The 24,861-nt window shown below is 44.9% G+C and overlaps 1 protein-coding gene across 3 annotated transcripts in view; it reads left to right on the top strand.

The window, feature by feature from the left end:
• The window catches only part of TGFBRAP1 (transforming growth factor beta receptor associated protein 1), a 62,776-nt gene that overhangs the window by 12,276 nt on the left and 25,639 nt on the right, over nucleotides 1–24,861 (top strand). For all 3 annotated transcript variants that reach the window (XM_079111002.1, XM_079111001.1, XM_079111003.1), the window contains exons 2-4: nucleotides 6,705–7,406; nucleotides 15,988–16,182; nucleotides 18,634–18,788. In XM_079111002.1, the coding sequence (XP_078967128.1) occupies nucleotides 6,719–7,406; nucleotides 15,988–16,182; nucleotides 18,634–18,788 (1,038 nt within the window). In that variant the 5' untranslated portion in view covers nucleotides 6,705–6,718. The remainder of the gene's footprint in view (nucleotides 1–6,704; nucleotides 7,407–15,987; nucleotides 16,183–18,633; nucleotides 18,789–24,861) is intronic.

The following is a 24,861-nucleotide window of genomic DNA, read 5'->3' on the forward strand; positions in this document are numbered from 1 at the left end:
AAGAACACAAGTTTTAACACTTTATTGTGGATGAATTTATCCCCCCACTTAGGATTTGTGCTTTTTAAAAAGAATCTTAATTTAGAAATTCTCTCCTACCCTAAGATCATGAACATATTTTAGCATGTTCTCAAAGTTTTAAAAACTATGCCTTCCATCCTTAGGAATCTTAATCATCTAGAATCATTTTGATGCATGCTATAAGGTATAAACCCAGTTTTTAAAATTTTCCTCTTGAATTTTTTATTTATTGAATATGCATACAATAAACATATTTAATAAACAATTCAAGTTTCCATATATACATGTTTTCCTATGTGAACCCAGGTATGTTCTCTTGGCTAAACCTCGTAACCATATTATTTTAGGCACTGAAGCTTTTCATTTTACCTGTTGAATCAGGTCCCCTGAGCTTACCTTTTTCAGAGGTGTCTTGTGTTTTTAGGCCTTCTCTGCCGCATGAATTTTATTTTATTGATTTTGCAGTGCTGGGGATCGATCCCAAGACCTTACTCATGCTAGATAAGTGCTCTGTGACTGAGCTACACCCCAGGCCTCTGCTCTATGAATTATAGAATATGCTTGTTGAGTTACATGTACTGTCCTGTTAGAATTTGCATTGGAATGGCAATTTTTTTCCTCTGGATCAGTTAGGGGAATTTTTAAAAACTTGTACAACTTAATTTGCCTACAGTGAAATAGAAGTGCACAGGTAATGAATTTCGACAGATCTGTACACTTGCATAATTGATACCTCAAACAAGATAGAAACTCTTTGTATCACCCCAGCAGGTTCCTGGGGCCCCTCTCCATTTAGTTGCTCTGTTCTTTCCCAAGTAAATACTTCTGATTTCTGTCATCATAGATTCATGTCGTCAGCTTTTGAACTTCATAGAAATGAAAATATATAGTATGTTCATGTTTTCTTTCACGTTCCTTTTGAGATTCATTCATGTGTTGTCTTGGTCAGCAGTTTATTCCTTTTATTATTACATAATACTCCACTGTATGAAAATGCTACAATTAAATGGGTACAAATGGATAAAACTGAGCTATTTCCTGTTTGGGGCTATCATGAATAAACCCAATGTGCAGAGATCTGTACGAGTATTTTATGGATATAGAGCTAGATCCAAAAGAAGTAGAAAAATCAAGAGTAGGACAATATGGGGCTGGGGATATAGCTCAGTTGGTAGAGTGCTTGCCTTGCAAGCATAAGGCCCTGGGTTCTATCCCCAGCACCGCAAAAAAAAAAAGAGTAGGACAATATGTTAAATTTTCTAAAAATCTGCCCATCAGATCTCCAAAGCGATAATGCGGTTTTATACTTACTCCTTCCAACAAAGTGTGAGATTCCACTTGTTGGTCCCCATGCACATTTGTTGCCATCGGTCTTTGGAAGGGTAGCCATCCTAGGAGCTGTGAAGTGTGTCCTCATGTGGCTTAAGTTTCTCTTGCTACTGAGGATGATGGGCAATTTTTCATATTTCTTTTGGTCATTTATATACCTCCTTTTGTAAAGTGTCTATTTGAGTCTTTGGCCCACTTAGAAAAATAAGTTTATCTTTTTTATTATTGGCTTGTAGGAGTTTTTATATATTCTGGATATGAATCATTTGCCAAGTTAATGCATTGCAAGTCTTTCTCCAGACTGGAGCTTGACCTATCGTCTAGCCTTATGTCGTAATTGCATTCTGTAATTTTATAGCCGTTTCTGAAATCCATTAGTGTGTGTCCTTCAGCTTTGTTCTTCATTTTCAAGATTCCTTTGGCTATTCTAGGCCCTTCAATTTCCTTTTAAACTTTCAAACCAGTGTATTAATTTCTGTAGAAATTATTCCTGCTGAGATTATAATTTAGATCTTCCTTAATGTCTGATAACAAGATATTTCTTCATAAATATCTTGTACATCTTTGTTAAATCACATCTTGTACATCTTTGTTAAATCATTTTCTTACACCTTGTTTTTGCTTGTTTAAGATTAAAGTTGCTAATTGTTGTTTGTGTGTAGAAATGCAGACTGCTTTGGTATGTTAGCTTTTTTCTTTAAAGAAATTATTTCTACACTTATTAATTCTAATAGATTCTTTTGGGCTTCCATGTAAGCAATAATGTCACTCATGAATAATTATAGGCCTATATCTAAAGTTCTTTGTAACTGTTCTTTTTCATGCTTTATTGTATTGGCAGAGACTCCCAAGCTGTTGAGTAGAGATGGTATATTAGTTTTCCAGAACACTGTATAGAGGTAACACAAATTGTATCCCTTAAGTAGCAGAATGTATTGTCTCAAAGTTCCAAATGGAAGAAATCTGAGTTTAGGGTGTAGGTAGGATTGTTCCTTCTGAGGGCTAGGAGGGAGAATCTTAGGCATCCTTGTCTTGTTCCTTGTTTTAAAGTGAATAATGCTGAAAATTTTTTTTTTTTTTTTTTTTTTGCTTTAGGTAGCAGGATAATATGCTACAAATTTTTGTTGTAAATGAATGTTGAATTTTTTAATGTTTTTCTGCATCTATTGAAATAATGATGTTTTTCTTTTTGAATTTGTAAATACAATGCATTAAAGCCAATGGATTTTATTTCCTTAAATCAATGTTGCATCCAATTTGGCCATGTTTTATGTTTTTAAGATATGTTGGTCGATTCAGTGTGCTAATATTTAGGTGTGCTTAATCATGAGTCTGATCCATAATTTCCCCTTTATCCTTACTGGGTTTGAATATCAAAAGTTTTATTTTATACCGACTTCATAAAATAAAATGGGATATATTCCCTCTCTCCTTTTTTTTTAATATTCAGGAAAATTGTGTAGAATTTGAGTTATGTGATTCCAGGTGTTTGGCAGAAATTGCCTGGAGAACCCTCTAGACCTAGTGCTTTACTTCATAGGACAGATACTGACCATGATGTCTGAAGATAGCCGGTGTTCTGCATTACTCATAACCTCCTCCAAATCAGCTCTCCTGTCTTTGGTCGTGTGCTATGCAAAGAGGCAGGGCCTCCAGCAGCAAACATAACTATTATAATAGTTCTGCAAGTGAAAAGCATGCACGTGTTTCATTGAAGCTTATGCAAAAAAAAAAAAAAAAAAAAAGAAGAAGAAGAAGAAAAATTGTGCTAACTAGCCTACATATAGCCAGAAAGATTGGACTTGTCATTTGGACAAGGTTTAGGTACAGGTATAGATGATCTAAGGGTCCTAAGAGCAGCAGGTTCTTATAAGAACAACTCTAGGTGCTAAGATAAATGTTTCTGTGAACATTTACAGAAAAGGCATTTTTGGAAATATTCACTTAAATTCAGATTTTCACTAGTGGCAATATCTTTAAAAGGATAATGTGCATACTCAACTTGGTAGAAAATGATTGCTAATATTCTTACTGTGGCTGCTAATGCATATTCTTCTATCATTGATTATTTTTCTAGACTTATTTCCTTAATGAGTTGGGGAGACCTTTGAGAAATGAGACAGTGTCTTATAACTTTTTATTTTATTTTGCACAGTTAGAGTACTTATTGCATAGGTAATATTTTTCTTACTTCAATTATGGTCCATGAAGGCACTAAACTTTTTCTCTCTTTCTGTCATTGGATCTAAATTTTGAAAATTTTGGAGCATACGTGAAAATGGTAATCTTCTAAGTTGCAATCATGCTTTTAATGCACAGTTCTAACAAAAAGTTAGATCAGTTTGAAACCCACAGTAAAGGATGATTTGTGTGCCTCAGGGAAACTTTAAATCTTTTTACTGTGTGGAAATCTCTGATTGAGTTGTACTCAATAGAAAGTTATGACTTCAACTTGATCTCTTTATGATTTATATTTTAGCTACATAAATTAATCATGTGAATAGGTCATGGAGAGAATTTTCCTACTGCTTAAAAGAATAAACCATTTTTAAGTGATGTAGTCAGCTTTCATTTGCCTCCCTCTAATTTTGATTTTTATAAATTACCACTTAATTATTATAGCAGTCCTTAATTTTTTAAAAATTTTTGGTATTGGGGATTGAACCCAGGAGGGTTTAACCACTGAGCCCTATCCCCAGCCCTTTGAATTAATTTATTTATTTTTGTTTTGAGACAGGGTCTCACTAGGTGAGGTCCTTTATTTGAAGAGCCCTGCTAGGAAACCTTTGGCAAGAATGGAATAAATATAGTTAGCAGATAATTAAACAACACTGTACTTCTTTTTTAATATCATGAAATTATGACTTTTTGATAAATAACATGTTTTTCTTACAAGTCCCTCTTCCTCTTTGTCCTTGACAGCCTTCTTCAGTACTTAGACAAAATGCAAGGTGTTTGGCTCTTTCCATAATATTCTTTATTGCAAAATGTTCAGGTTATCCCTCATTCTAAGTAAAGGCAGAGGCTAGAAGTATAGACAATCAGCTTTTAAGAAGTTAAATAAGAGGAGTTTGATTATAGGTGCCTGGAGCAAGTTTTCCTGTTCTTTCTGCAAAGGGAGCGGTGCAATTCATATTTTAAGTGACAGAATGGCTTTATCCTGCCATTTTAAAGACAGCCCTGATTGATCAACCAATGATGGAAGAAGTATTTTGTATTAATTTGGCTTTCACTGACTGAGATGTCTCCAAGCCTATATTCAATATCTGGGTCTTGCTCATTAACATTTAAATGGAAAAAATATTGTCCAGGTGGGTTTTGGTGATTATATTTGGTGGTAACAAATAGGTAATGGTGTTTAAGAGTTGATTGTGCCAGAATTATTTGTAGCAGCTTACAGGCATTCTTCACCTAGCTATCCCTGGGTGGCTTTGAAAATCCTGCAGCCCTGGGACAGGTGGACAGGGTGGCTTCTCCGTGGGTGGTGTTTCTGCAGCCTCTGTGCACAGTTCCTGCCTCTTTTCTGTCATCTCTCTGAAGATGAGCACACGTCAATGAGTGTGAAGATGCAGGTGGGGGTGTCCCATGTCAGCTTGTTCTCGTTTGTGATTTAGTCTCTCTTTCATTGGAGGTGAGTGGGTTACCCATACCTGAGGACACAACGTGGCAATTTCTTCTCTTGGTGCCCAACTTGGGAAATTAACACGTGGAAGCAAACTTGGGGATTGAGAGAAGGGTGAAAGCTGGTCAAGACCAGGAGGGAATTAGTCATGGTGAGATCAAAAATATTTTAGGGGGCAGTGTGCCAGATATGAAGCATTTTACTCAAACTGATTTACTCAATCTTCAAAAAAGTGGGTACTGTTATTTTTTCACTCATTTCACAGATGAGGAAATCGAGGATGGAAAAGTCAGGTGTCTGGGTGCTCCTATAAACTGGGTACTTTGCAGACAATAGAAACCTATTGTTAATAGTTGTGGGGACTTTCAAGTCCAAGAGCAAGGTTCTGGCAGATTCAGAACTTGGTTAAGGCCTGTTCTTCATAGATGGTGACTCCTGGCTGTGTCCTCACGTGGTGGAAGGGATAAGCAAGCTCTCTCAGTCCTCTTTGATGAGGACAGTGCTAGCATTCCTGAGAGCTCCACCCTCAGGACCTGAAGTCCCCAGGTGCCCCTACCCCACACCACTGTGAAGATGAAGTCCAGACCCATGAGTTGGGGCAGGTGCCGACACTCAGTCCACAGCACCAAGTGATGTGCTCCAGTGATGGGAGGGGGTAAGGAGGACTCTGATATGTCCTTAGTCGAGCCTCATTCCCAGGCCCTTCTGGGGCCTCTGCTATCTCAGGGAAAGGAACTGGAGTCTCACTCAGGAGTAGCTGTCATTGTCTTGGCGAAAAATGCGACGTAAGAAATTATGGGGCTGTGAACTCTGAGTTGAAAGGTGTCAGGCTGTTTGATTCCTCCTCTTGCTTGATGTGTGCATCTTTCCAGAATATTTCTCAGGCCTTCCAACCTTCGTTGGGATGCCTCAGAGGATTAAGGAATTTAATGTCTCGTGAGCTTAAGTTGAAGATTAAATCGAGTAGCTTGAAGTCGTGGAGAAGTCATTCTGACGAGCCGGACCGGCCTCCCTGTAACTGCCAGTCTTCACAGTCCTCTCCAGGGCGGCTGGCGCTCTGCCCCCGGGGTGCCAGGGGCTGTGTCGTGAGGCTGTCTCCTGCCACCCAGAAGTCAGGAAGGCCACCTTGCCATTCTGCTGCCTCCCACTTTAGAGGAAGCCCAGTGCAGCACGCGAGGTGGTCTCTCTTCACAACTCGCTGCCTGAAAGACGGGGCATTGGGGACCCACCTTCCCTACCTGCCGTGGACAGGCTTGGAGCCGATCGCAGCACTGGGGTCTGGGAGGAACAGTCCGAGGCTTGGTTCCTGCCTCGGTGTTTCTGGCAGGTTCCTGAGGTAGCATCCCACCATTCTCTTAACACAGGTTCAGTAACCTGGAAACTCAGGGAAGAGCCGCGAGGACCACTCCTACCTCCTTCAGAACTCTGTCCTGCCGTCTGTGGCTGAGACGTGTTCTTGTTCCCGTGGGTCAGCGTGTCTCCCAGGATGCTGGAACGAGGGGACAGCGCCGTGACCACAAGCACCCGCACGGGGACCCTGTGCTGGGTCTCCCGGCTGCCTGGTGGGACGGGTCATACACAAAACATTTTCTTTCCGTTTCTTAACAGCATCCTCTCGTTTCCTTGGGTTTAAATGATGACGGGGAATCAGTAGGTCTCTGTTGCAACCCAAAATGCTTCTGCTTACACCTCGTTCCTCCGAAATCACCTTTTCCTCTCTCTCCTCCCACAGACCAAGCGGTAGACATGATGAACATCAAGGCCTTCACCTTGGTCTCTGCGGTGGAGCGGGAGCTGCTGATGGGTGACAAGGAGCGCATCAATGTAGAATGCGTGGAGTGCAGCGGCCGGAACCTCTACGTGGGCACCAACGACTGCTTCATTCACCACTTCCTGCTGGAGGAGAAGACTTTGCCCTCAGGGACGGCGGCGTTCACTGCCACCAAGCAGCTGCACAGACACCTGGGCTTCAAGAAGCCCGTGAATGAGCTGCGGGCGGCTTCAGCCCTCAATAGGCTGCTGGTACTGTGCGACAACTCCATCACCCTGGTCAACATGCTGAGCCTGGAGCCCGTGCCCTCGGGCGCCCGCATCAAGGGGGCCACGGCCCTGGCTCTGAACGAGAACCCTGTGAGCGGGGACCCGTTCTGCGTGGAAGTGTGCATCATCTCTGTCAAACGCAGGACCATCCAGCTGTTTCTTGTGTACGAGGACCGAGTCCAGATCGTCAAGGAAGTGTCCACCCCGGAGCAGCCCCTGGCCGTGGCTGTCGACGGCCACTTCTTATGCCTGGCTCTGACCACACAGTACATCATCCTGAACTACAGCACTGGCCTCTCCCAGGACCTGTTCCCCTACTGCAGTGAGGAGAAGCGGCCCATCGTTAAGAGGATAGGCAGACAGGAGTTCCTGCTGGCTGGCCCTGGAGGCCTAGGTGAGGAGGGCACTTGGGCGCTGCCACCAGCAGCACCTCTGTCTTGCTGGGTCACCTGCAGGATCACTTGAATGCATGCTGTAGTGGGAGAGAAGTTTTTTATTTTTTTTTAAATTTTTTTGGTCCCGGGCATTGAACCCAGGGGTGTTTAACCTCTGAGCCACATCCCCAGCCCTTTTTATATTTTATTTAGAGACAGGGTCTCACTAAGTTTCTTAGGGCCTTACTTAGTTGCTGAGGCTGACTCTGAACTTGGGATCCTCCTGCCTCAGCCTCCTGAGCCGCTGGGATTACAGGCGCCACCTCTCCCAGCAGGAGAGAGGTTTTGACTGTGAAAAGTAAACAGTCACGTGTGGCCTGCTGATGGGGATGTGTTCTAAGAAGTGTGTCTTTTGGCGATTTCTTCATGGTGCAGTTATCATAGGGTGCACTTACATCAACTAGGACGGCTGATGCTGCTGGATGACATCATACGCTCATGGGACCACAGTGATGCACGCAGTCCGAACATGGCTGCACTCATAAAGAGTGTCTGCCAGCGTTGAGGACATGTGGCCAGATCATGGCAAAACCACACCACAAAGTGTCCTACATCAGACAGTGCATGTGGGGTTAAGAAAGCAAAAGCGATTAATTTTGTTTTATGTTAAAGTTTTCCCAACTCTGCTGGGAAAATTATTCCCAGCAAATGACCACAAAAAATAAAACCCTGCAAGACTTCCTCTCGCTCTTCCCGAGTCGGCAGGTCCATCACGTGGTTGCTTTGAAAAGGAGTCCAGGCAGCTTGCTTTCCATGTGCGGAGGGTGTTGGCTTTCTGTGACTGCACCCAGCAACGAATCAGCTTATACAGTGAAGTTGCTGCACATGATCAATCAGGTGGACCCTGATTTGGGCCCCTGGTGGGGTTTCCAGATGGCAATGGCAAGGAGCGGGTGGTGGGGCAAACCGTTCAGCTCCTGGGCAGCCAGGAAGTGAAGGAGGAGGAGGAGAGGGCGAGGTCTCACTGTCCTCCTCAAGGGCAGGCAGGGAGTGACCTGAAGACCTCTCCCTGTGACCCACTTCTCAGGGGCCCCCCAGCTCCCCGTCACACACCCTCAGGACCTCGCCTTGGGGAGCACCTGAGACCCAGACCAGGGATGGGGGCTTAATGTTTTGTCCATGATTTTCTCTGTTTTTCCTATGTTCTCTACTATTTCATCCCACCAAAAAGGTCTTAGTCGCTTTTTGAAAGGGACTTTGACTGTTCTCGGGTGGCCCTCTCCGGTTCCCTGCACTGCCTTTCAAGGTTGAGTACAGAGCGGTCAGCGTGAGTGGCATCTGCTGGTGGCCCCTCTGAGCAGACGTTCACGTCACAGGGCGCCATGAGAATCACGCGCTCTGACTCTCAGATGTTGTCACCTTCCGTAGTTTTTGCATGGATATCTCATTTCAAAGTGACTGAAACATTTTCTTATATTAACTAAAATCTGGGTCATGAACTAGTTAAATCTCAAGGTTTACTTTGAAGAAAATAGACTTTATTTTTTTTAAAGCTGTTTGGGTTTCACAGCAAAAGTGAGAGGAAGGTATAGAGATTTTCTGCCTTGCTTCTGTCCCCGCAGGCGCACCTGCCCCGTCTCGTATTTATATTTTTCAGTTCGTTTGAACGGGTTGGAACCGAGGCCCATATGTTGCAATTGGTCGATAGCTCAAAGTTTCTTCCTCTGTTTTAGGCTCCCTGTCTGCTTTGTATTTTTACTTAATTTTTGGGTGAAGAAATTGGATGGTTTCAACCACGGCTTCCCAACGCCTGGATTTTGGTGATTTTATCCTCGTTGTATTAATGTGCCTCTCTGACCTCTGTGTTCTGCAGATGGGTCATTAGGAGATTCAGGGGTTCTTCCTTGCTTGCTCTGTGGGGAGCCAAGGCTACTGTGTAGCAGTGGGATGCTTGTACTCTGGGTTACAGAATGCCTATTAATCTCCCTTTGTGTGAGGGTCACAGCTATTGACCATCATGGCCCCCATCTGGTCAGTCATCAGGGGCTGCCGATGGACAGCGCTCTGTCCCCATCCGTTCCTCCTTCACTGTTTTCAGGAGTGCTTCTGTGAAGCGGGACGTCTCCTCCTCAACTGTTTGATCATCCCCAAGCTCTTGCGTGGAAAGATAGGGTGAGACCGTGAGGAGGTCCCTCTGACTTCTAGAAATGACTTCTTAAGCACCAATACGAACAAATGGGCCTCGACCCTTTTGACACATCCCTAGAAATCTGATAGCTTTCTTCTCTTTTGGAATGTTCTGGGCTCACCTCCTGGTTTGCTGCCCCAGATCTGGTTTCAGCCCTTCCTCAAGGAGCCCTGCTGTTTACAGACCACGGTCAGGGTGGTGGAAGTGTGTGTTGTCCATCGTTTCTAGGCCTTTTCTGGACAGTCTAGGAAGTCATATTTCAAGGAGACTCCCTCGTGGGCTCAGGTGGACGGACAGTCCGCCTGTGTGCTGGCGTCGCCCAGAAAGAAGAGGCTGGAAACACGCCAAGGCCTCCCGTGCCCGCCGCCCCAGGATCATCCATCCCTTTGATTCATCCCGCAGTACGAAGAACAGAGTCGCAGTACCAACTCCGCTGTTTCCACAGCATAATTACTGGAAAAAGTCTGATCGTTGGTGGTTCTTTTTGTCCTTAGGATATTAAGAATCAAAAATTACTGTCTTCAAAGTCCTTGATGTGGTCCCCCTGTGTGTGGTTATGCCACCAGTTGGTACACAGTCAGGTCGATCTGTTTTATTTTACTTTCAGATCTTAAGAAATGACTTTGGTTTTGTTTATTTTTTAGTCTATAAATATTTACAGATTCCCAGGGGTGCAGCAAGGTGTAATCAGAGGACTAGTGTATATTCTGCCCTCTGCCCAGCTGCTCCCTTCCCCAGTAGGTGGCCTTCATTTTCAGGCCTTATTCTTTCACTTTCAAATAAAACATATGAACAAATCTGTAAATATTTGTATCTCACCTCCTTTTTTCTTTCCTAAATGGTAATCTACTGTTTTTTTTACCTCGTTTTTAAAAATTCACTATGTTACGGCGTCAGTCACTTTGTAGCATAGTCTGAAGTGTTCCTTCTTCATTTTTAATTTTCTCTAATGGAATCTCACCACGTTGGCCTTGAACTTCTGGGCTCAGGCGATCCTCCTGCCTCAGCCTCCTGAGTGGCTAGGACTACAGGTGTGCACACCACACCCAGCCCTTCATTTTAACAGCTGTGTATTACTCTGCCATGTGGTGGTACCACAGTTTATTCCCCAGTTCTCTGTGGTTAGACAGTTGGGTTTTTCTGAGTCTTAGGCTACTTCAGCTTTTTTTTTTTTTTTTTTTTTAAGTTTATTCATTTTTATTTTTACAGACTGCATTTTGATTCTTATACACAAATGGGGTACAACTTTTCATTTCTTTGTACACAACGTAGATTCTCACCATTTCTGTAATCATATGTGTACGCAGGGTAATGATGTCTGTCTCAGTCCACTATCTTTCTTCCCCCCACCGTCTCCCCACCTCATTTCCCTTTACACAATCCAGCATTCCTCCCTTCTTCTCTTACTCCCCCCACCCCCGGTTATGTATCATCATCCACTTATCAGAGAAAACTTTGACCTTTGGTTTTCTGGTATCAGCTTATTTCACTTAGCATGATATTCTCAAACTCCATCCATGTACCTGCAAATGACATAATTTTATTCTTCTTTATGACTGAGTAATATTCCATTGCATATATGTACCACAGTTTCTTTATCCATTTATCTGTTGAAGGGCATCTAGGTTGGCTCCACAATCGAGCTATTGTGCATTGAGCTGCTATCAACATTGATATGGCTCTGTCACTGTAGTATGCTGATTTTAAGTCCTTTGGGTGTAAACTTTTTGAGCTGTTATTGTCATCATCCTCTTCCTCCTCCTCCTTTTTCTAGCATATCTGTGGGAAAACTCTTTAGAGATGGGATTGCTGAGTCAAAGGGCAAGCACTCATGGACTTTGCTGGTATTATCCCCTCAGTAAGTGCTGACCCATTTTATATTCTCCCCAGAAATGCACAACAATGGCTGTTTACCTCCCAGCTTTGCCGGCAGTTTGTCGTCCAAACCTGTGTGTTTTTGCTAGTCTGGTACCTGAGAAATGGTGTGTCAGTCTCATTTCAATTTGCATTTCCTGTGTGTGCAAGGTTCAGAATTTTCCATGCTTAGGAGCCATTTGCACTTCGTTGAATGAGATTTATCTGTTCTTTCTTACTTAAAATCGTTTTTTTTTTTCCTGGTGCTGGGGATTGAACCCAAGACCTCACTCATGCTCAGCATAGGCTGTACCACGAAGTTACACGTTCCCAGCCCCCAAATCATCTATTATCAGTAGCCTCTTTTTTTGTAAATTATTTTTAATATATTTAAAATAACTTGTCTGCTCTGTAAGTTTCAAATATTTGCTTCTAGTTTTTGATATGCAAGGATTGTTTATTTATATAATCTAATCCATCAGCCTTGATTATGAGTCATAGTTCGGATTGCTACCCCATCTTCAAGGTCCTAGACAAATTCTCTTGGGTTTTCTGTTAGTACTTGTACAGTCTCACTTCTTCCTGTGTAAAGAGCAGATTGAGTTTGGTGTGTTTCTGTGGCTCTTCTCTCAGCTCACGAGTCCATCTTCTCACTGGTGTAGGTGGAAACCTAAATTTCCTTCTGCCCTTGAGTCTGTGTCTGGACTTTCTGCTTCGTTCATCTGTCCTCTCACCTCTTCCTGTGCCAGAACCTAACTGCTTTAGTTATAAAGGCTTTGTAGTGAAAATATTCCACTCCAGCACCCTTTATTGGTTGTAGTTAAAATGAAAGGGAGATGAGGTTGCATTTCCCCCGAAATTTACTGTGTGTCGACTGCCTGGTCATCATGCTGAACAAACTAGCCTACTTGCAACTGGTCTGATCGTTGGCAATTTGAAAGGTCACTTGTAAGGGCTCTCGCACCTGCCCTGTGTATCTGTAGGTCGTAGACACAGAGTAGCCATCGCCAGCATCATCACGTGGCTTCAGAGACTAATAGTTCAAATTACTATGACAAATGTAAATGCACCTTTCAATACAAAAGCATCTGTTTTCATTTAATCTGCTGCCTTTCTCCCTGAATATAACTCGTGAGCACTCCCGTGTCTTGGGAAATTGCTCTTAACTTTTTGCAAAGCAATACTTTGCAGAAATTTTCATCATACAATTGATCACGGTCACTTTTGCCGTATCTCTTGATAATGCTTCTTGAAAAAGGTGAATGACGTAGCCACTGCCTACCCCACGTGAGCCCCTCTCTTCTTCCAGCGTAGACGAGGGGATGAGCTGAAACTCAGAGGGCGCCGAGCCCTCTGAGAAAGTGATGGTTTTAAAAGGTGAGCTATTTACAGATCAGCTGCGTTTGCGCGCTGACTGCGCTGCTGCTCCTGCACTAACCTAGAAACACGCACTTCCGCCCGCTTAGCAAGAGCAGGATGGGCTGGTGGGGTTGGTAGCAGCGGCCTCGCTTCCTAAATGGACCAGCAGGCGCTTCTCTGGCTGGGTTTGGCTTCCCACTTGCCTGGTACGGCTCTGCCCTTTTATTCTGGTGAAATCTGTGCTTTGTGTTCTGTGTGACAGTCTTTGTTCTTGACCTCTGATGTCTGCCCTTTCAACGTCGAGAACATTAGTCAGGGCCCCCATACTCTGCACTGCACTGGTCAGACTTCGCCCAGCCTTGCCAAGGTATTCGTCGTGACCCTGTTTTAATTTCAGGCTAAGGCTGAAGGTGACATTATCAGCGTCCAGGTGACCATGGGCGTTATGCTGAACAGAGCTTGGTTGTGACCCCCCAGTTAGCAGAAGCCTCACGGTCACTCTGGACTCATCCCTTTAACAGTTTGCCTTTTGCCAGATACCTGGGCGAGGGTGGCATTGCAGCGCCAGTATCCACGAGCTTCCTTTCTTTCCTGTTTTCAAACGCAGGGAGAAGTGGAGACAGTGCTAACCTGATTTCTTCCTCCCAAGGCCGATGTTCATTTCAGACTTTTAATACATCTGGTAGCTCTGCACCTCATGTGTCTTCCTGCAGGAATTTTTGGTGCTGCTTTGAACACTTTGGTGTTGCTCTTGGCTTTGATGTGGACGAGTGACTTCAGGAGGGTGTGTGAGTCACGGGCTCAGTGCACTGCTGGGAGGTGGTGGAACCTCTTCAGGTCCTCAAGGGGGACTGTGGGACCTGGTTCCCTCCTCTTCCTGGTCGTCTGGCTTTGCTCGCTGGCTCACGAGGTGAGTGGGTTTGCCCTCACCAGGCGTGCTGCCTCACCAGAGGCCCAGGGCAGTGGAACCAGTCGATCTTGGACTGGAACCTCCAAAACTTAGCTAAAGTAAATCTCTTCTCTTTGTAAGTTAATTGCCTCATTATAGTGTTGGAAAGCTGACTAATATGCTACTGTTGGATAATTCAAACTTTAATTATTCCGTCTCGGTTACCATGACTTTGGAAATGCCAAACTCCCTGACTTCAGTTATATGTATTGTCCCACTATGGGGACAAAGCCAGGTGACCTTACTTCTCCGACCTTACCTTTTAGGCCTTAGTCAGCTGGATGTGATTCTTCTGCATTTCCACTGAGCTTGCATTGACTTCTTTCCGCTCAGTGTAACTTTTAACTCTGGCATGTAACGGGCGAGCGCTCAGCAGCCCCAGGCCACGCTCGATTCTGCTGTGCAGGAACATTGTCTCTTCTGTCATTTGGGTGCTATTCTGACTTTTGTGTGCTTCGTGAAAAAATTAGTCCCCATTTGGGAAGAGTGCTGTCACCCTCTGAGAAACACTGGAACTGCAGTCTGCCTGCTTTCAGGAGTGTCTGGCTTGCAGTTCCGTGAAGCCCAAACGCTGCCTCCTCGCCAGCACTGTTCACGTTGCCCCGTTTTCCTGTGGGCCTCTGGTGCTGCTCACTCACGAGGCTAATGGCCCCTTGGAGGCCTTGTCTGCCCCCCTCTTCTCTCTTGCCTCCCAGAGAATGAGTTGCCATGTTTCCTGGATTCACCTCTGAATATTTTCCTGTGCCTTCCTCTCTGTACCCCATCTCTCCTGCCCACTCTCTCGTATACAGGAAGCCCTGTGTCTGCTGCAGCCATTTTCAAAGACATTTTATGTCAACTGCCTTAAAAGCTCACTTGAAATGGACTGACTCTACTTAGCTGAGGTATTCATTTTGGGAAATCCAAGTATTAATGCCTTAGGTGCAAAATAGATTAACTTCATTTAATTTAGAAGTTACTGTTGACAAACACTTTACAGCAGTCTGGCTTGAATTGCAAAATTGGTTCTGTCTCTGTATTAAAGAGGCCAGACATTATTATAGATTATAACACACTCTGTAATAAAGGAAGAGAACCACTTATCCAAAATTAAGCCTCGACTTAGCATGGTCAATTCCTGCTGGAACACCCAGGGGAGTGCCTGGCACATAGTAGGTGTTGAGTGAACACATGAGGAAGAACTCAATGTAGACACACTAGCCAGCCGAAGGACTGGATGTGAGAGAGAGCTTGGAAAGCATCCTAAATCGTTTGAAAAGTAACTTCTTCCTACCTGGGGACATGTGTATGTGGGTTCACTGCAAACAGTTTTTAATCTCATTTTTAATTGAAAGTAGATATATCCATTCTGGGTAAGGTGATTCTCATCACAAAAATTAGGTCCTGTACATACAGTATATTATGCACATGCAGTATATTATATTAAGTCCTGTACATACAGTGTATTATGCACATGCAATATATTATATTAAGTCCTGTACATACAGTGTATTATGCACATGCAGTGTATTATATTAAGTCCTGTACATACAGTATATTATGCACATGCAGTGTATTATATTAAGTCCTGTACATACAGTGTATTATGCACATGCAGTATATTATATTAAGTCCTGTACGTACAGTATATTATGAAGATGCAGTGTATTATATTAAGTCCAGTACATACAGTATATTATGCACATGCAGTGTATTATATTAAGTCCTGTACATACAGTGTATTATGCACATGCAGTGTATTATATTAAGTCCTGTACATACAGTGTATTATGCACATGCAGTGTATTATATTAAGTCCTGTACGTACAGTATATTATACAGATGCAGTGTATTATATTAAGTCCAGTACATACAGTGTATTATGCACATGCAGTGTATTATATTAAGTCCTGTACATACAGTGTATTACGCACATGCAGTGTATTATATTAAGTCCTGTACATACAGTGTATTATGCACATGCAGTGTATTATATTAAGTCCTGTACATACAGTGTATTATGCACATGCAGTGTATTATATTAAGTCCAGTACATACAGTGTATTATGCACATACAGTATATTATATTAAGTCCTGTACATACAGTATATTATGCACATACACTATATTGTATTATTTTGTCTTTCTTGAAATAGAAGGTGGCACAGGAAAACCAAGGAGATGAATATTCTGCATTTAGACATGTCTTCAGGAAGAAAAGGTCCCATAGTTATTTGAAAACCCAGCTGCCCCTTCCTCCCTGTTTCTCCAGGCATGTTCGCCACCGTGGCAGGGATATCCCAGCGTGCTCCCGTGCACTGGGCAGAGAACGTCATTGGGGCAGCCGTTTGCTTCCCGTACGTCATAGCGCTCGATGACGAGTTCATCACAGTCCACAGCATGTTGGATCAACAGCAGAAACAGACCCTGCCCTTTAAGGAAGGCCACATCCTACAGGACTTCGAAGGTACCTGTTGAAATCTTAAAGTTACTTTTCAAACCTTTTTTCGGGGGGGTGGGGAGAGGGGTTGTCAGTCTGTGTAGTAGAGTATACATGACAGGCTTTAACTTCTTAATAACTTTATAAAAATGAATAACTGTGTGATCTTAAATATTATTTTAGTATGCTTAAATTTTTCTGGTAAGTTTTGCTTTGTTCCTGGTTATAGAAATGAAAATGACTTTGCAAAAACAAACAAAAATCTCCTCTTTTATGTTGTTTTCTTCGGTCAGTGTTATCAAGGGCCCATCGGGAAATGGGCCTCAGCCTGGGCTTTGGAGAAACACAGATGACTGCAGTGCAGTCTTCTCATCTCAGGGAGAGCAAGGCTGATTTCAGTCAATAGCTAGACTAGTTTGAGGATTTGTCAGGCTGGGAATAAGGCTCCCTGGGCCAGCAGAAGAGGAGGCGCTGCCTGCAGATACCAGGTAGGGCTTCATGAAGGGAAGGGATTGGAGCCAGGCCTGTAAGGGTGTGAAGAGCTGGCCAAGCAGATGCGGTGTGAAGTCCCTTCCTGGAGAGAGAAAGGCGTGTGCACATCTGTGCAAGAGGGGACTGGTAGGGGCCAGGGACCCAGGCCCGTCAGGCTCTGCACCATAGCAGCCCTGCACCGTGTATGTGGAAGGACGAGCAAGCCTAGGCCGCAGCAGACCAGAGTGGTCAGGGACCACCTCATCTCGTGTGTGCCGTGTGCCAGTTAAGAGATATGTGTCACCTTTCCTCAATTTTATTTTGAACACTTCCAAATGTACCAGAAAATTGAAAGAGAAACAAGTCGAACCCCCATAAACCCTTCCCCTGGATTCAGTCCTAGTTAATGTTTGGCTAACTGAGAGTAAGTGAGGACATCCTGACCTTTAATGCTGACATAGGTCAGCAGGCGTCTCCTAAGAACAAGGGTGTCTTCCTCCAATACCACAGTGCCACGTTCAGAGCCAAAAACACAGCCTTGGCAGTGCGGTGCCATCTGATATCCCACCTGCTTATCCTAAGAATACTTTTTATTACATTTTCTTCAACCAAGAACTAATTCAGAGTTTTGCATTGTGCTTGCCAGTTAAGATTCTTGGTTCACCAAACATTGCCCTCCTTGTGTCTTTACTGCCGGGGACATAAATAATATGGAACAGAGTCCCCAGTGCACAGTGGCTCACATTCTAGGTAGAAGACTGAAATGTGACCTGGAACAGCATATAAGGCATTCCTCGGTGTCCTTGGGGACTGGTTCCAGGACTCCTCTTGAATACCAGAATCCAGAGTGCCAAAGTCCCTTATATAAAATGGTCTACTGTTTGCACAGAACCTACATGTATCCTCCCACATGATTTAAGTGATCTCTAGATTACTCATGAGTCCTAACACACTGTAGATGCTGTGTAAATAGTTGTTTTTTTTTTTTTTAATATTTAAGGGATCACGACAAAAAAAAGTCTATACCTATTCAGTTTTCCTGCCAGTGTTTCCCTCCCTGGCTGGTCTGCTCCTCGGAGGTGGGACCTGTGGATACAGAGTGCCATTGTGTAGCCGTGTTTTGAGGCTGTGTCGATTGAGTGGTAGAGATGGGCCTAGGGAACTGTGGACATAGAAGAGACCGACCTGGTATGGGGACAAAGGAAAGCTTCCTGGGGAAAACGACACCAAGCAGGGAAGGGACAGAATCTTCTAAGAGCAGGAGAGAAACTACTGTAGTCAGAATACAGAAGGCAAAAAGCAAAGGTCCATTAACTACTTCCCGGGAACAGATAATGCTTGGATGGAGGTTTCTTGGGCAAATCTAACTTGAAAGCACAATAGCAGGAGCTGGTCTTGGACTACAGTCCTGACTCTTCTGTGGGGTACCTGTGGAGGGTTTCATGGTCCAGAGAAGACAACAGTGTTGGCCATGGGTCAGGTGAACTGGCAGGAAGTAGGGGAATGATTACATTATTGGCAAGACTTGGAGGTATTTGAAGGAAAGGTGAGCATAAAATATGAGCTCATGGTTCAAAATATTGCATTAAAATCTTAGTTCTGTATTAACTGACTTGGAAGGAAATAAACCTTTAAATAAATCTTATATGAACTATATCATAATTATTATTGAGAATGTTTCACAAAAGAGCTCTACAACTTAATTTGACCCCTTATGATGTATTTCCTACACTGATTTTAAATTCACCCGCATTTTTAATAGAAAAAGACTCAACAGCATATGTTATTCTTTGGAAATAGAATATTAAGAGTTGACCCTTTTTGCACAGTTGTTAGGGTGGGCAGAAGAAAAGGGAAGCATTATAATTTATAATTTCTGTAGGCATTCTATGGGAAAAACCAGTGACATTGATTAACAAATCAGATTATGATCCATTTGGGGGAAAGCAACATGTTTTCTCGCAGGCGGTGTTTCTTCCTTCCCAACAATGTGAAATTTCTTCCCAGGAAGAGTGATCGTTGCCACAAGTAAAGGAGTTTACATCTTGGTTCCATTACCTCTGGAAAAACAAATACAGGATCTACTAGCAAGCCGAAGAGTGGAGGAGGCTTTGGTTTTAGCCAAAGGAGCCCGGAGGAACATTCCCAAAGAAAAATTTCAGGTTTGTAATTAACTGGTCACAAGAAAGCATGCCTTTCAGCCACGAGAGGGAGCGTTTGGATTCAACTCGAGGGCCTCGGCCTTACTGTGGCCCAGACCGCACACTTTGATTTTGTGTCTGCTGTTTAATCGTGTCCACATTTGCACCTGTTCAGCGTTCAGCTCATGCAACAGCTCCACGAGGCTGTGCAGCACACGGCAGATAATCGGGTTTGAACTTCTGGTTTAATTCTTCTCTCTTGGTACAATACGCTGTATTCCTGACCAACTTGTCTTCCATGACACTTCCCAGGGGAATCAAGGCCACAGTTCTTGTCAACCAGGAGAGTGAGGATGGGTTAATTGGGCTCCGATTTTAGACTTTGAGTTTTGGGGGAGTGGGTTGAATTAAAGTTGAGATTTCCATCATCTACAGCAAAGCTTTATTAACCATATGGGTAAAGTACGTCTCTGCAGGAGCCCACTTCAGTTGATTTTCTTTGGAGAAAACTTTTAATCCATTTAAGAAACATTAAATATAATTGGTATGGTCAATGTCACTGGTAGATGTCAAGTTCCCTGAAAATTATTACTCAGTTGGATGTAGGGTATTCAGGCCTACATATTTGAGAGTGATAAAATAATGGTGCGCGTGCACTTCATACGATTGTCTAGTTGATCATTAAAAGTTCTCAGGAATTGGTCAGATTTTATACACGATCCTGTTACTGCTGCAGAACAAAATGGTGTGCGGGAGCCCCGGCTACTTCATGCAGGAAGGGGAAGCTCTTGAAATCAAACACAGAGTAGATGTGTCGTGGGATTTGTGGCTATGGGATTTGAAAAGGGGGCACCTTTTCTATGGGTAAGCAGCAAAGAATTTTTCCATCTTCCTTCCTAACTTTTGTTTGAGACTGATCTGTTAACATTCAGCAGGGGGCAGCAAAAGCGAGAAGAAGAAAGCTGCTGTCTGTTCATGGTCTGTTACTGTGTTGGACACTTAGGCGATTTTGGGTCCACATTGTGCTATGGTGGTGCCGGGCAGGGCAGGATGCAGGGCAAAGGCCGATCTCTGGTCTACTGCTTCCTGTTGGCACCTTCTGTCCTCCTGTGAAGAGAGGCCACGTCTGCTGCTGTCTGGGCCCTGTTGGGGAGCAGGGTGCACACCAAGGTTCTCAGTGGCGTGGGGGAGGTATCCACAGGCATACTTTAAGTGGGTGCCATTTTCTTACCAAACTTTTCAGTGTTCAGTGTTCTGTATCTGATTTTCGCTCCTTCTGTTTTGTTTTCTCTACTCTTTTTGCCACGAGTAGAAATTCACGGACAATGCCTGATAAAATAATGAGCATCTTGCTCTCGAGTCTGGTATCTCAGGGTTGTTTCTCCTTTCCCACCTGCTCCTGCCTTCTCCCTGGATGTCTCTGAAGTCATTCACGCAGTTCTGGAGATGCCTCCTCAGCGTTATATTGAATGTAGCCTTTATTCTCAATTCATGTTGTTACTGTGGGTGTCCAGAACCTTCTCGTATTTCCCCTGAATCATGTTAACAGCTCTTGTGTGTCTGCAGTCCACCCTGCCAGCCACCACAGGAGCGATCTTGCTCGGCGCAGAACAAATCCTTTGCTTAACGAGTGGGTATGTCATCGCCCCGGTAAAGCCCATCCCCTGCAAGCACTCCGTAGTCTGCCTCCACGGCTTCCTCTTCTGTGGTTCCCCTCACCTCTGTGAAACACGTCTAACCTCTGTCTGGCCACCCCAAAAGGAGAACAAAGACAACAACTTTTGAGCCAATGCAGCATTTTAAAATGTTGCTTCTTTTATCCTCAGAAGTATTCAGTCATGACCAGGGCTCATTTGACAGAGAAGCCCCACGTGCCTGGCAGTCAGATCAGTCTGGCCTGTGGACACTGGGCTGTGAAGTCCCCGCCAGCCCTCTCAGCAGCGCTCTTGCCTGGCTGGCCTTGGCCTCTCTGGTTCTGGAACATGCCACGCACTTCTACGCTTCCCCCCCTCACCGTTTATTTCTCAGTATTTGTGCCATTTTCCATGACTGGGGTGCACTTTTCTACTTGATAGAATCCTGTTTCAATACCTTGCTTCAGTTTGGCTTGGTCACTAAGCCTGCCCGTCCCTCCAGGCAGAGCTGAGAGTTCTTCCCTCCTTGCTTCCACATGATGGATATGGGTTGAGCATCCCTAACTCCCAAATCCAAAATCCGAACTATTTTTAATGCCGATGTAACACCACAAGTGGAAAATTCTGTACCTGACCTCATATGTTGGGCCCCATTTAAAATGTTGGTGTACTAAAAATATTGTAGAAAATTGCCTTCAGGCTATGTGTATGAGGCATATGTGAAACATGAATGAATTTCGAATTTAGGTATGGAATTGCCATCCCTAGAATAGCTCATTATGCATATGCAGATATTCTGAAATCTGGAATAATTCAAAATCTGAAACACTTCTGGTCCCGGGCATTTTGGATAAGTGACACTCACCTGCATTGGTATGTAACGAACACACTGCCTGTTGTTGTTTATCAGTCCGCTGCTGGGCTGTGTGCCTTCCCTGCTCCCAGCTCCTGGGTAGACTCTTCCCTCCCTAGAAACGATTCAATGAGTAGGTGATTCAAAGCTTCGAACTGGTCTCCCAACAACTGAGCAGAGAGTTTTTGTTTTGAAATACAAACCAGAAAAGAACAGTAAGATAATATTGACCCAAAAAAGGTCTAGAAAAAGGTTTTCTTGAATGTATGCATTTTAAGGATCAGATGCAACTCAGAGTTAGGTGCATTATTTTTTGTAATTTTGGGATGCTGCTGACCTAGTGCTAGCTCCCAGGCTTGGTGAAGCCAGGAAAAGCCCGAACTGAGAGGCCAGAGCTGAGGAGCTGACTCTTCTGCACCATCACGCCCCTCTTTCTGCGTGGAAAGCAGGTACCAGTCCTGCTTCCCTGAGCTCTGACCTAGTGAGGGGGTCATCAGAGAGTTTAACTGTGGGGCTGAGATTGCAGGAGTGTTTCTCCTAGAGATCCAAAACGGTCCGAGTTGCTTAGAGCTGTAGGAACGCAGGGCTTCAGTTGCATTCAGCACGAGGATGCAATACAGCAAGAGACAGTAAAGAGACATCGGGCTTCGTGCGAGACAAAGGTCTGTGCCACACGGCGTTACCCGATTCGTGCCTCGTGGTAGGGGCAGCGCTTACAGTGAAGCTGAGCTCCAACAGAGTTTCCTTCCATCTCCACTAAAGGGATTTCATGTGTCTCTAAAAGCAAGGATGCCCTGTTTAATGTCACCGCTGTACCATCATCAGGGCCCCCCAGGTCCGCGCTGTGTACTTCTGGTGGGGGAAGCGCCCACGTCACCCCAGTTGTCCCATGAGTTTTTCTGACCCTCATTTCTTTCTGTCCTTAGAGAAAATTCCACTAGACTGGATAGAGCAAATGCCCAGTAGGAACCAAAGGAATTTCACAAAATTGATACTATTAAGGTGGCCATCAGAATAAAGAACACAAACACACCCGAAGAAGGCAGATGATGAAGAAAGGGAAGTAAGGAGTGAGAGTGGGGGAGGGGAAGGAGGCGCACATAAAAGGGAGTGTGTAAAACGGGCAGGAAGTGAACTAGGAAAAGGAGAAAAAGGGTTTAGGCTTCTTTGAGTCTGCTTTCTTTTGTCAGTTCAGCTACTGAGGTGTATTAACATTTCACAGAATTACAAAACAAATTAAAATGTTCGAAGCCATTCCTACAAAATAAAAGGCAAGCGAAGCAAATGAACCTGGCCATGCACATAAAAGTTGGTGGCAGAACCCCCGGGGGCCTACCCCAAGTCACTTGAAAGCAGCCTGAGCTGCCAGTGTCCCCGTTCCCTAGCATGCCCGCCCAAGACCACAGGTCTCTTTTGCACGGTAGGTTTTCATGTGTGTGTCCCTCCTTTCCTGCGCCCACCTCTACCCAACCGCCCCACCTTGGGAACTGGCCACCTGTCTTGCTTTTGCGTCTGTGAGTTCCTGGCTTCCTTGCAGGTCAGGACTTCCCGGTTTGTGTCTCACCAGATATTTAAGCAGGGATGGGAACAGGTGCGGAGTGGGGAGAGTCTGTTTCAGCAGGCTAATTAACTCAAGGTTATGAGGAGCCTTTAGTGTACCAGTGCTGTGAGCCTATCTTACTATACTTTTATCTTTCTGAAAATCCTAAAAGGTAGAGGGGTAGCAGTAGTTGTGTGTGTGTGTGTGTGTGTGTGTGTGTGTACCAGGTTATATATGAGGTAGTGTGTGTTTTAACATGAATCTGAGTGGTCAGTCCCACAGCAGCTGCGGGCTGTCCTCTGGGAGTTGATAGCTTGTTTGTACTGACTATGTTTGGTGGTTTGTCTTCTTGGGCCTGCTGTCAATCTTGGCAGGGAGGGGCGTGTTCGTCAACCCTGCTGTCCTGTAAATAAGGTCACTGGCAGACTGAATAATAATCATCCCTTGATGTCCCTCAGTGTCCACAGGGGATCGGTACCAAGGCCCCACTCAGACACGAATATTCAAATTCTTCTGATAAAATGGCTGATATTCACATAGACTCTATGCACATCCTCCTGTATACGTTAAATCATTTGCAGGTGCCTGGTAATACCTAATATAGAATAAATGCGATGTGAATGAGAATGACAAGAAAGGACGTACGTGGTCAGTACAGATGCAGTCGGTGGAAGCCACAGGTGTGGAGGGCTGGCCGGGCTCCCTGGAGTGGGCGTGGGACCCAAGCCTGATCCTATTAGTAGACTTTCCTGCCCTCGAAAGGACCTCTTCTTCCGTTGGAAACTCCTAGAATAGGCCTTGGGTTGTCTTTGTCATTAACTGTACCAGCTGTTACCTTTTACTGTAGGGTGGGTGACCTACAACCTCCCATCCCCCAGCCCCTCCCCAGGGTTAGGAACCAGCTGTAGCTGACAGAAAGGGGACAGGAAAGGGGACAGGGCCTGCGGGAGCCCTCGTTGTCCCCGTGTGTCTGCTCACCCCTCGGCTCCTGGGTTTTCAGGGTGAACCTGCTGCCGGGTGTTTACAGAGTGGCTGGGTTGCAGTGGTCATCTCCCGCAGAACGCTCCCGTTACGGCTTTGAAGGATGCTGCAGCCCGAGTCCTGCCGGGTTCCTGCAGACATGCAAGAAAACATCTTCCTGTAAACGACCCCTGCGTGCCCTGTCCTTGCCTCGTTCCTTTGTTACATTTGGCCCCACGAGCAGCTGCCACCACCAGAGAGGCCATGTCTTAGGAACTAGCACTTGTCACAGTGAAGGTGTCTGTGCGGCCTTCGTGGGATTGTTTCTGCTGCTTGTGGAAAGATCCCCGCTTAGACACCCAAATTTTCTTCACCTCCTTTTCTTTCATCGGAAAAGGATTTATATACGCCGCTTCCCTCCAGTCCTCACGTAATGATAGAACGGAGCAAGTCGTCTGGAAAGGATGATGGGAAAATGTAGCTCCCGGCATGAGTTAGGCATGCAGACCGCAGGCTCGGCGTCAAGAGAAAGGGCATTTATTGAGTGCTCACTGCATGCCAGGCTCTGTTGAGCGGGCTGGACACAGTGGGGCTCTTCCTCTCCACTGCTGTGAGGTGGGCCCTGGTCAGAGCCCTTCAGTACAGATGAGGGTGCAGCCCAGAGCCACAGAGCCAGCAAGGGGCTGAGCCAGGACTCCACCAAGGCACCAGACTCTGGGGGCCTCAGTCTGCACCAGCTGGGGTCACCACAGAAGTCAGAAACCCGGCTGCTGTCGGGTTCACTGAAGGAAAGAAATCTGCTTAGAGAAGCTGTTTCCCTTCTTTCTTTGTTCTGGGGGTGGTGGTGGTAAAATACACATAACATAAAACTTCACCATGGCAACTATTTGGAAGCGTGCATTCCAGTGGCATTAAGAGCGTTCAGTGCTGTGCGGCCACCACCACTGTCCATCCGCAGGACGCCCCGTCCTCCCAGGCTGCAGCTCTCTCCTCATGAGGCAGCAGTGCCCCACTCTACCCCGGCATGCACCCAGCCCCTGGCAACCACTCTCCCGCTCTCTCTGCCATCTCGATCATCTGTCCCATGTGCCTCGCGCATTTGGCGCC

This window comes from Sciurus vulgaris, assembly GCF_902686455.1.
Source record: "Sciurus vulgaris genome assembly, chromosome: 14".
Classification (NCBI taxonomy): Eukaryota; Metazoa; Chordata; class Mammalia; order Rodentia; family Sciuridae; genus Sciurus; species Sciurus vulgaris.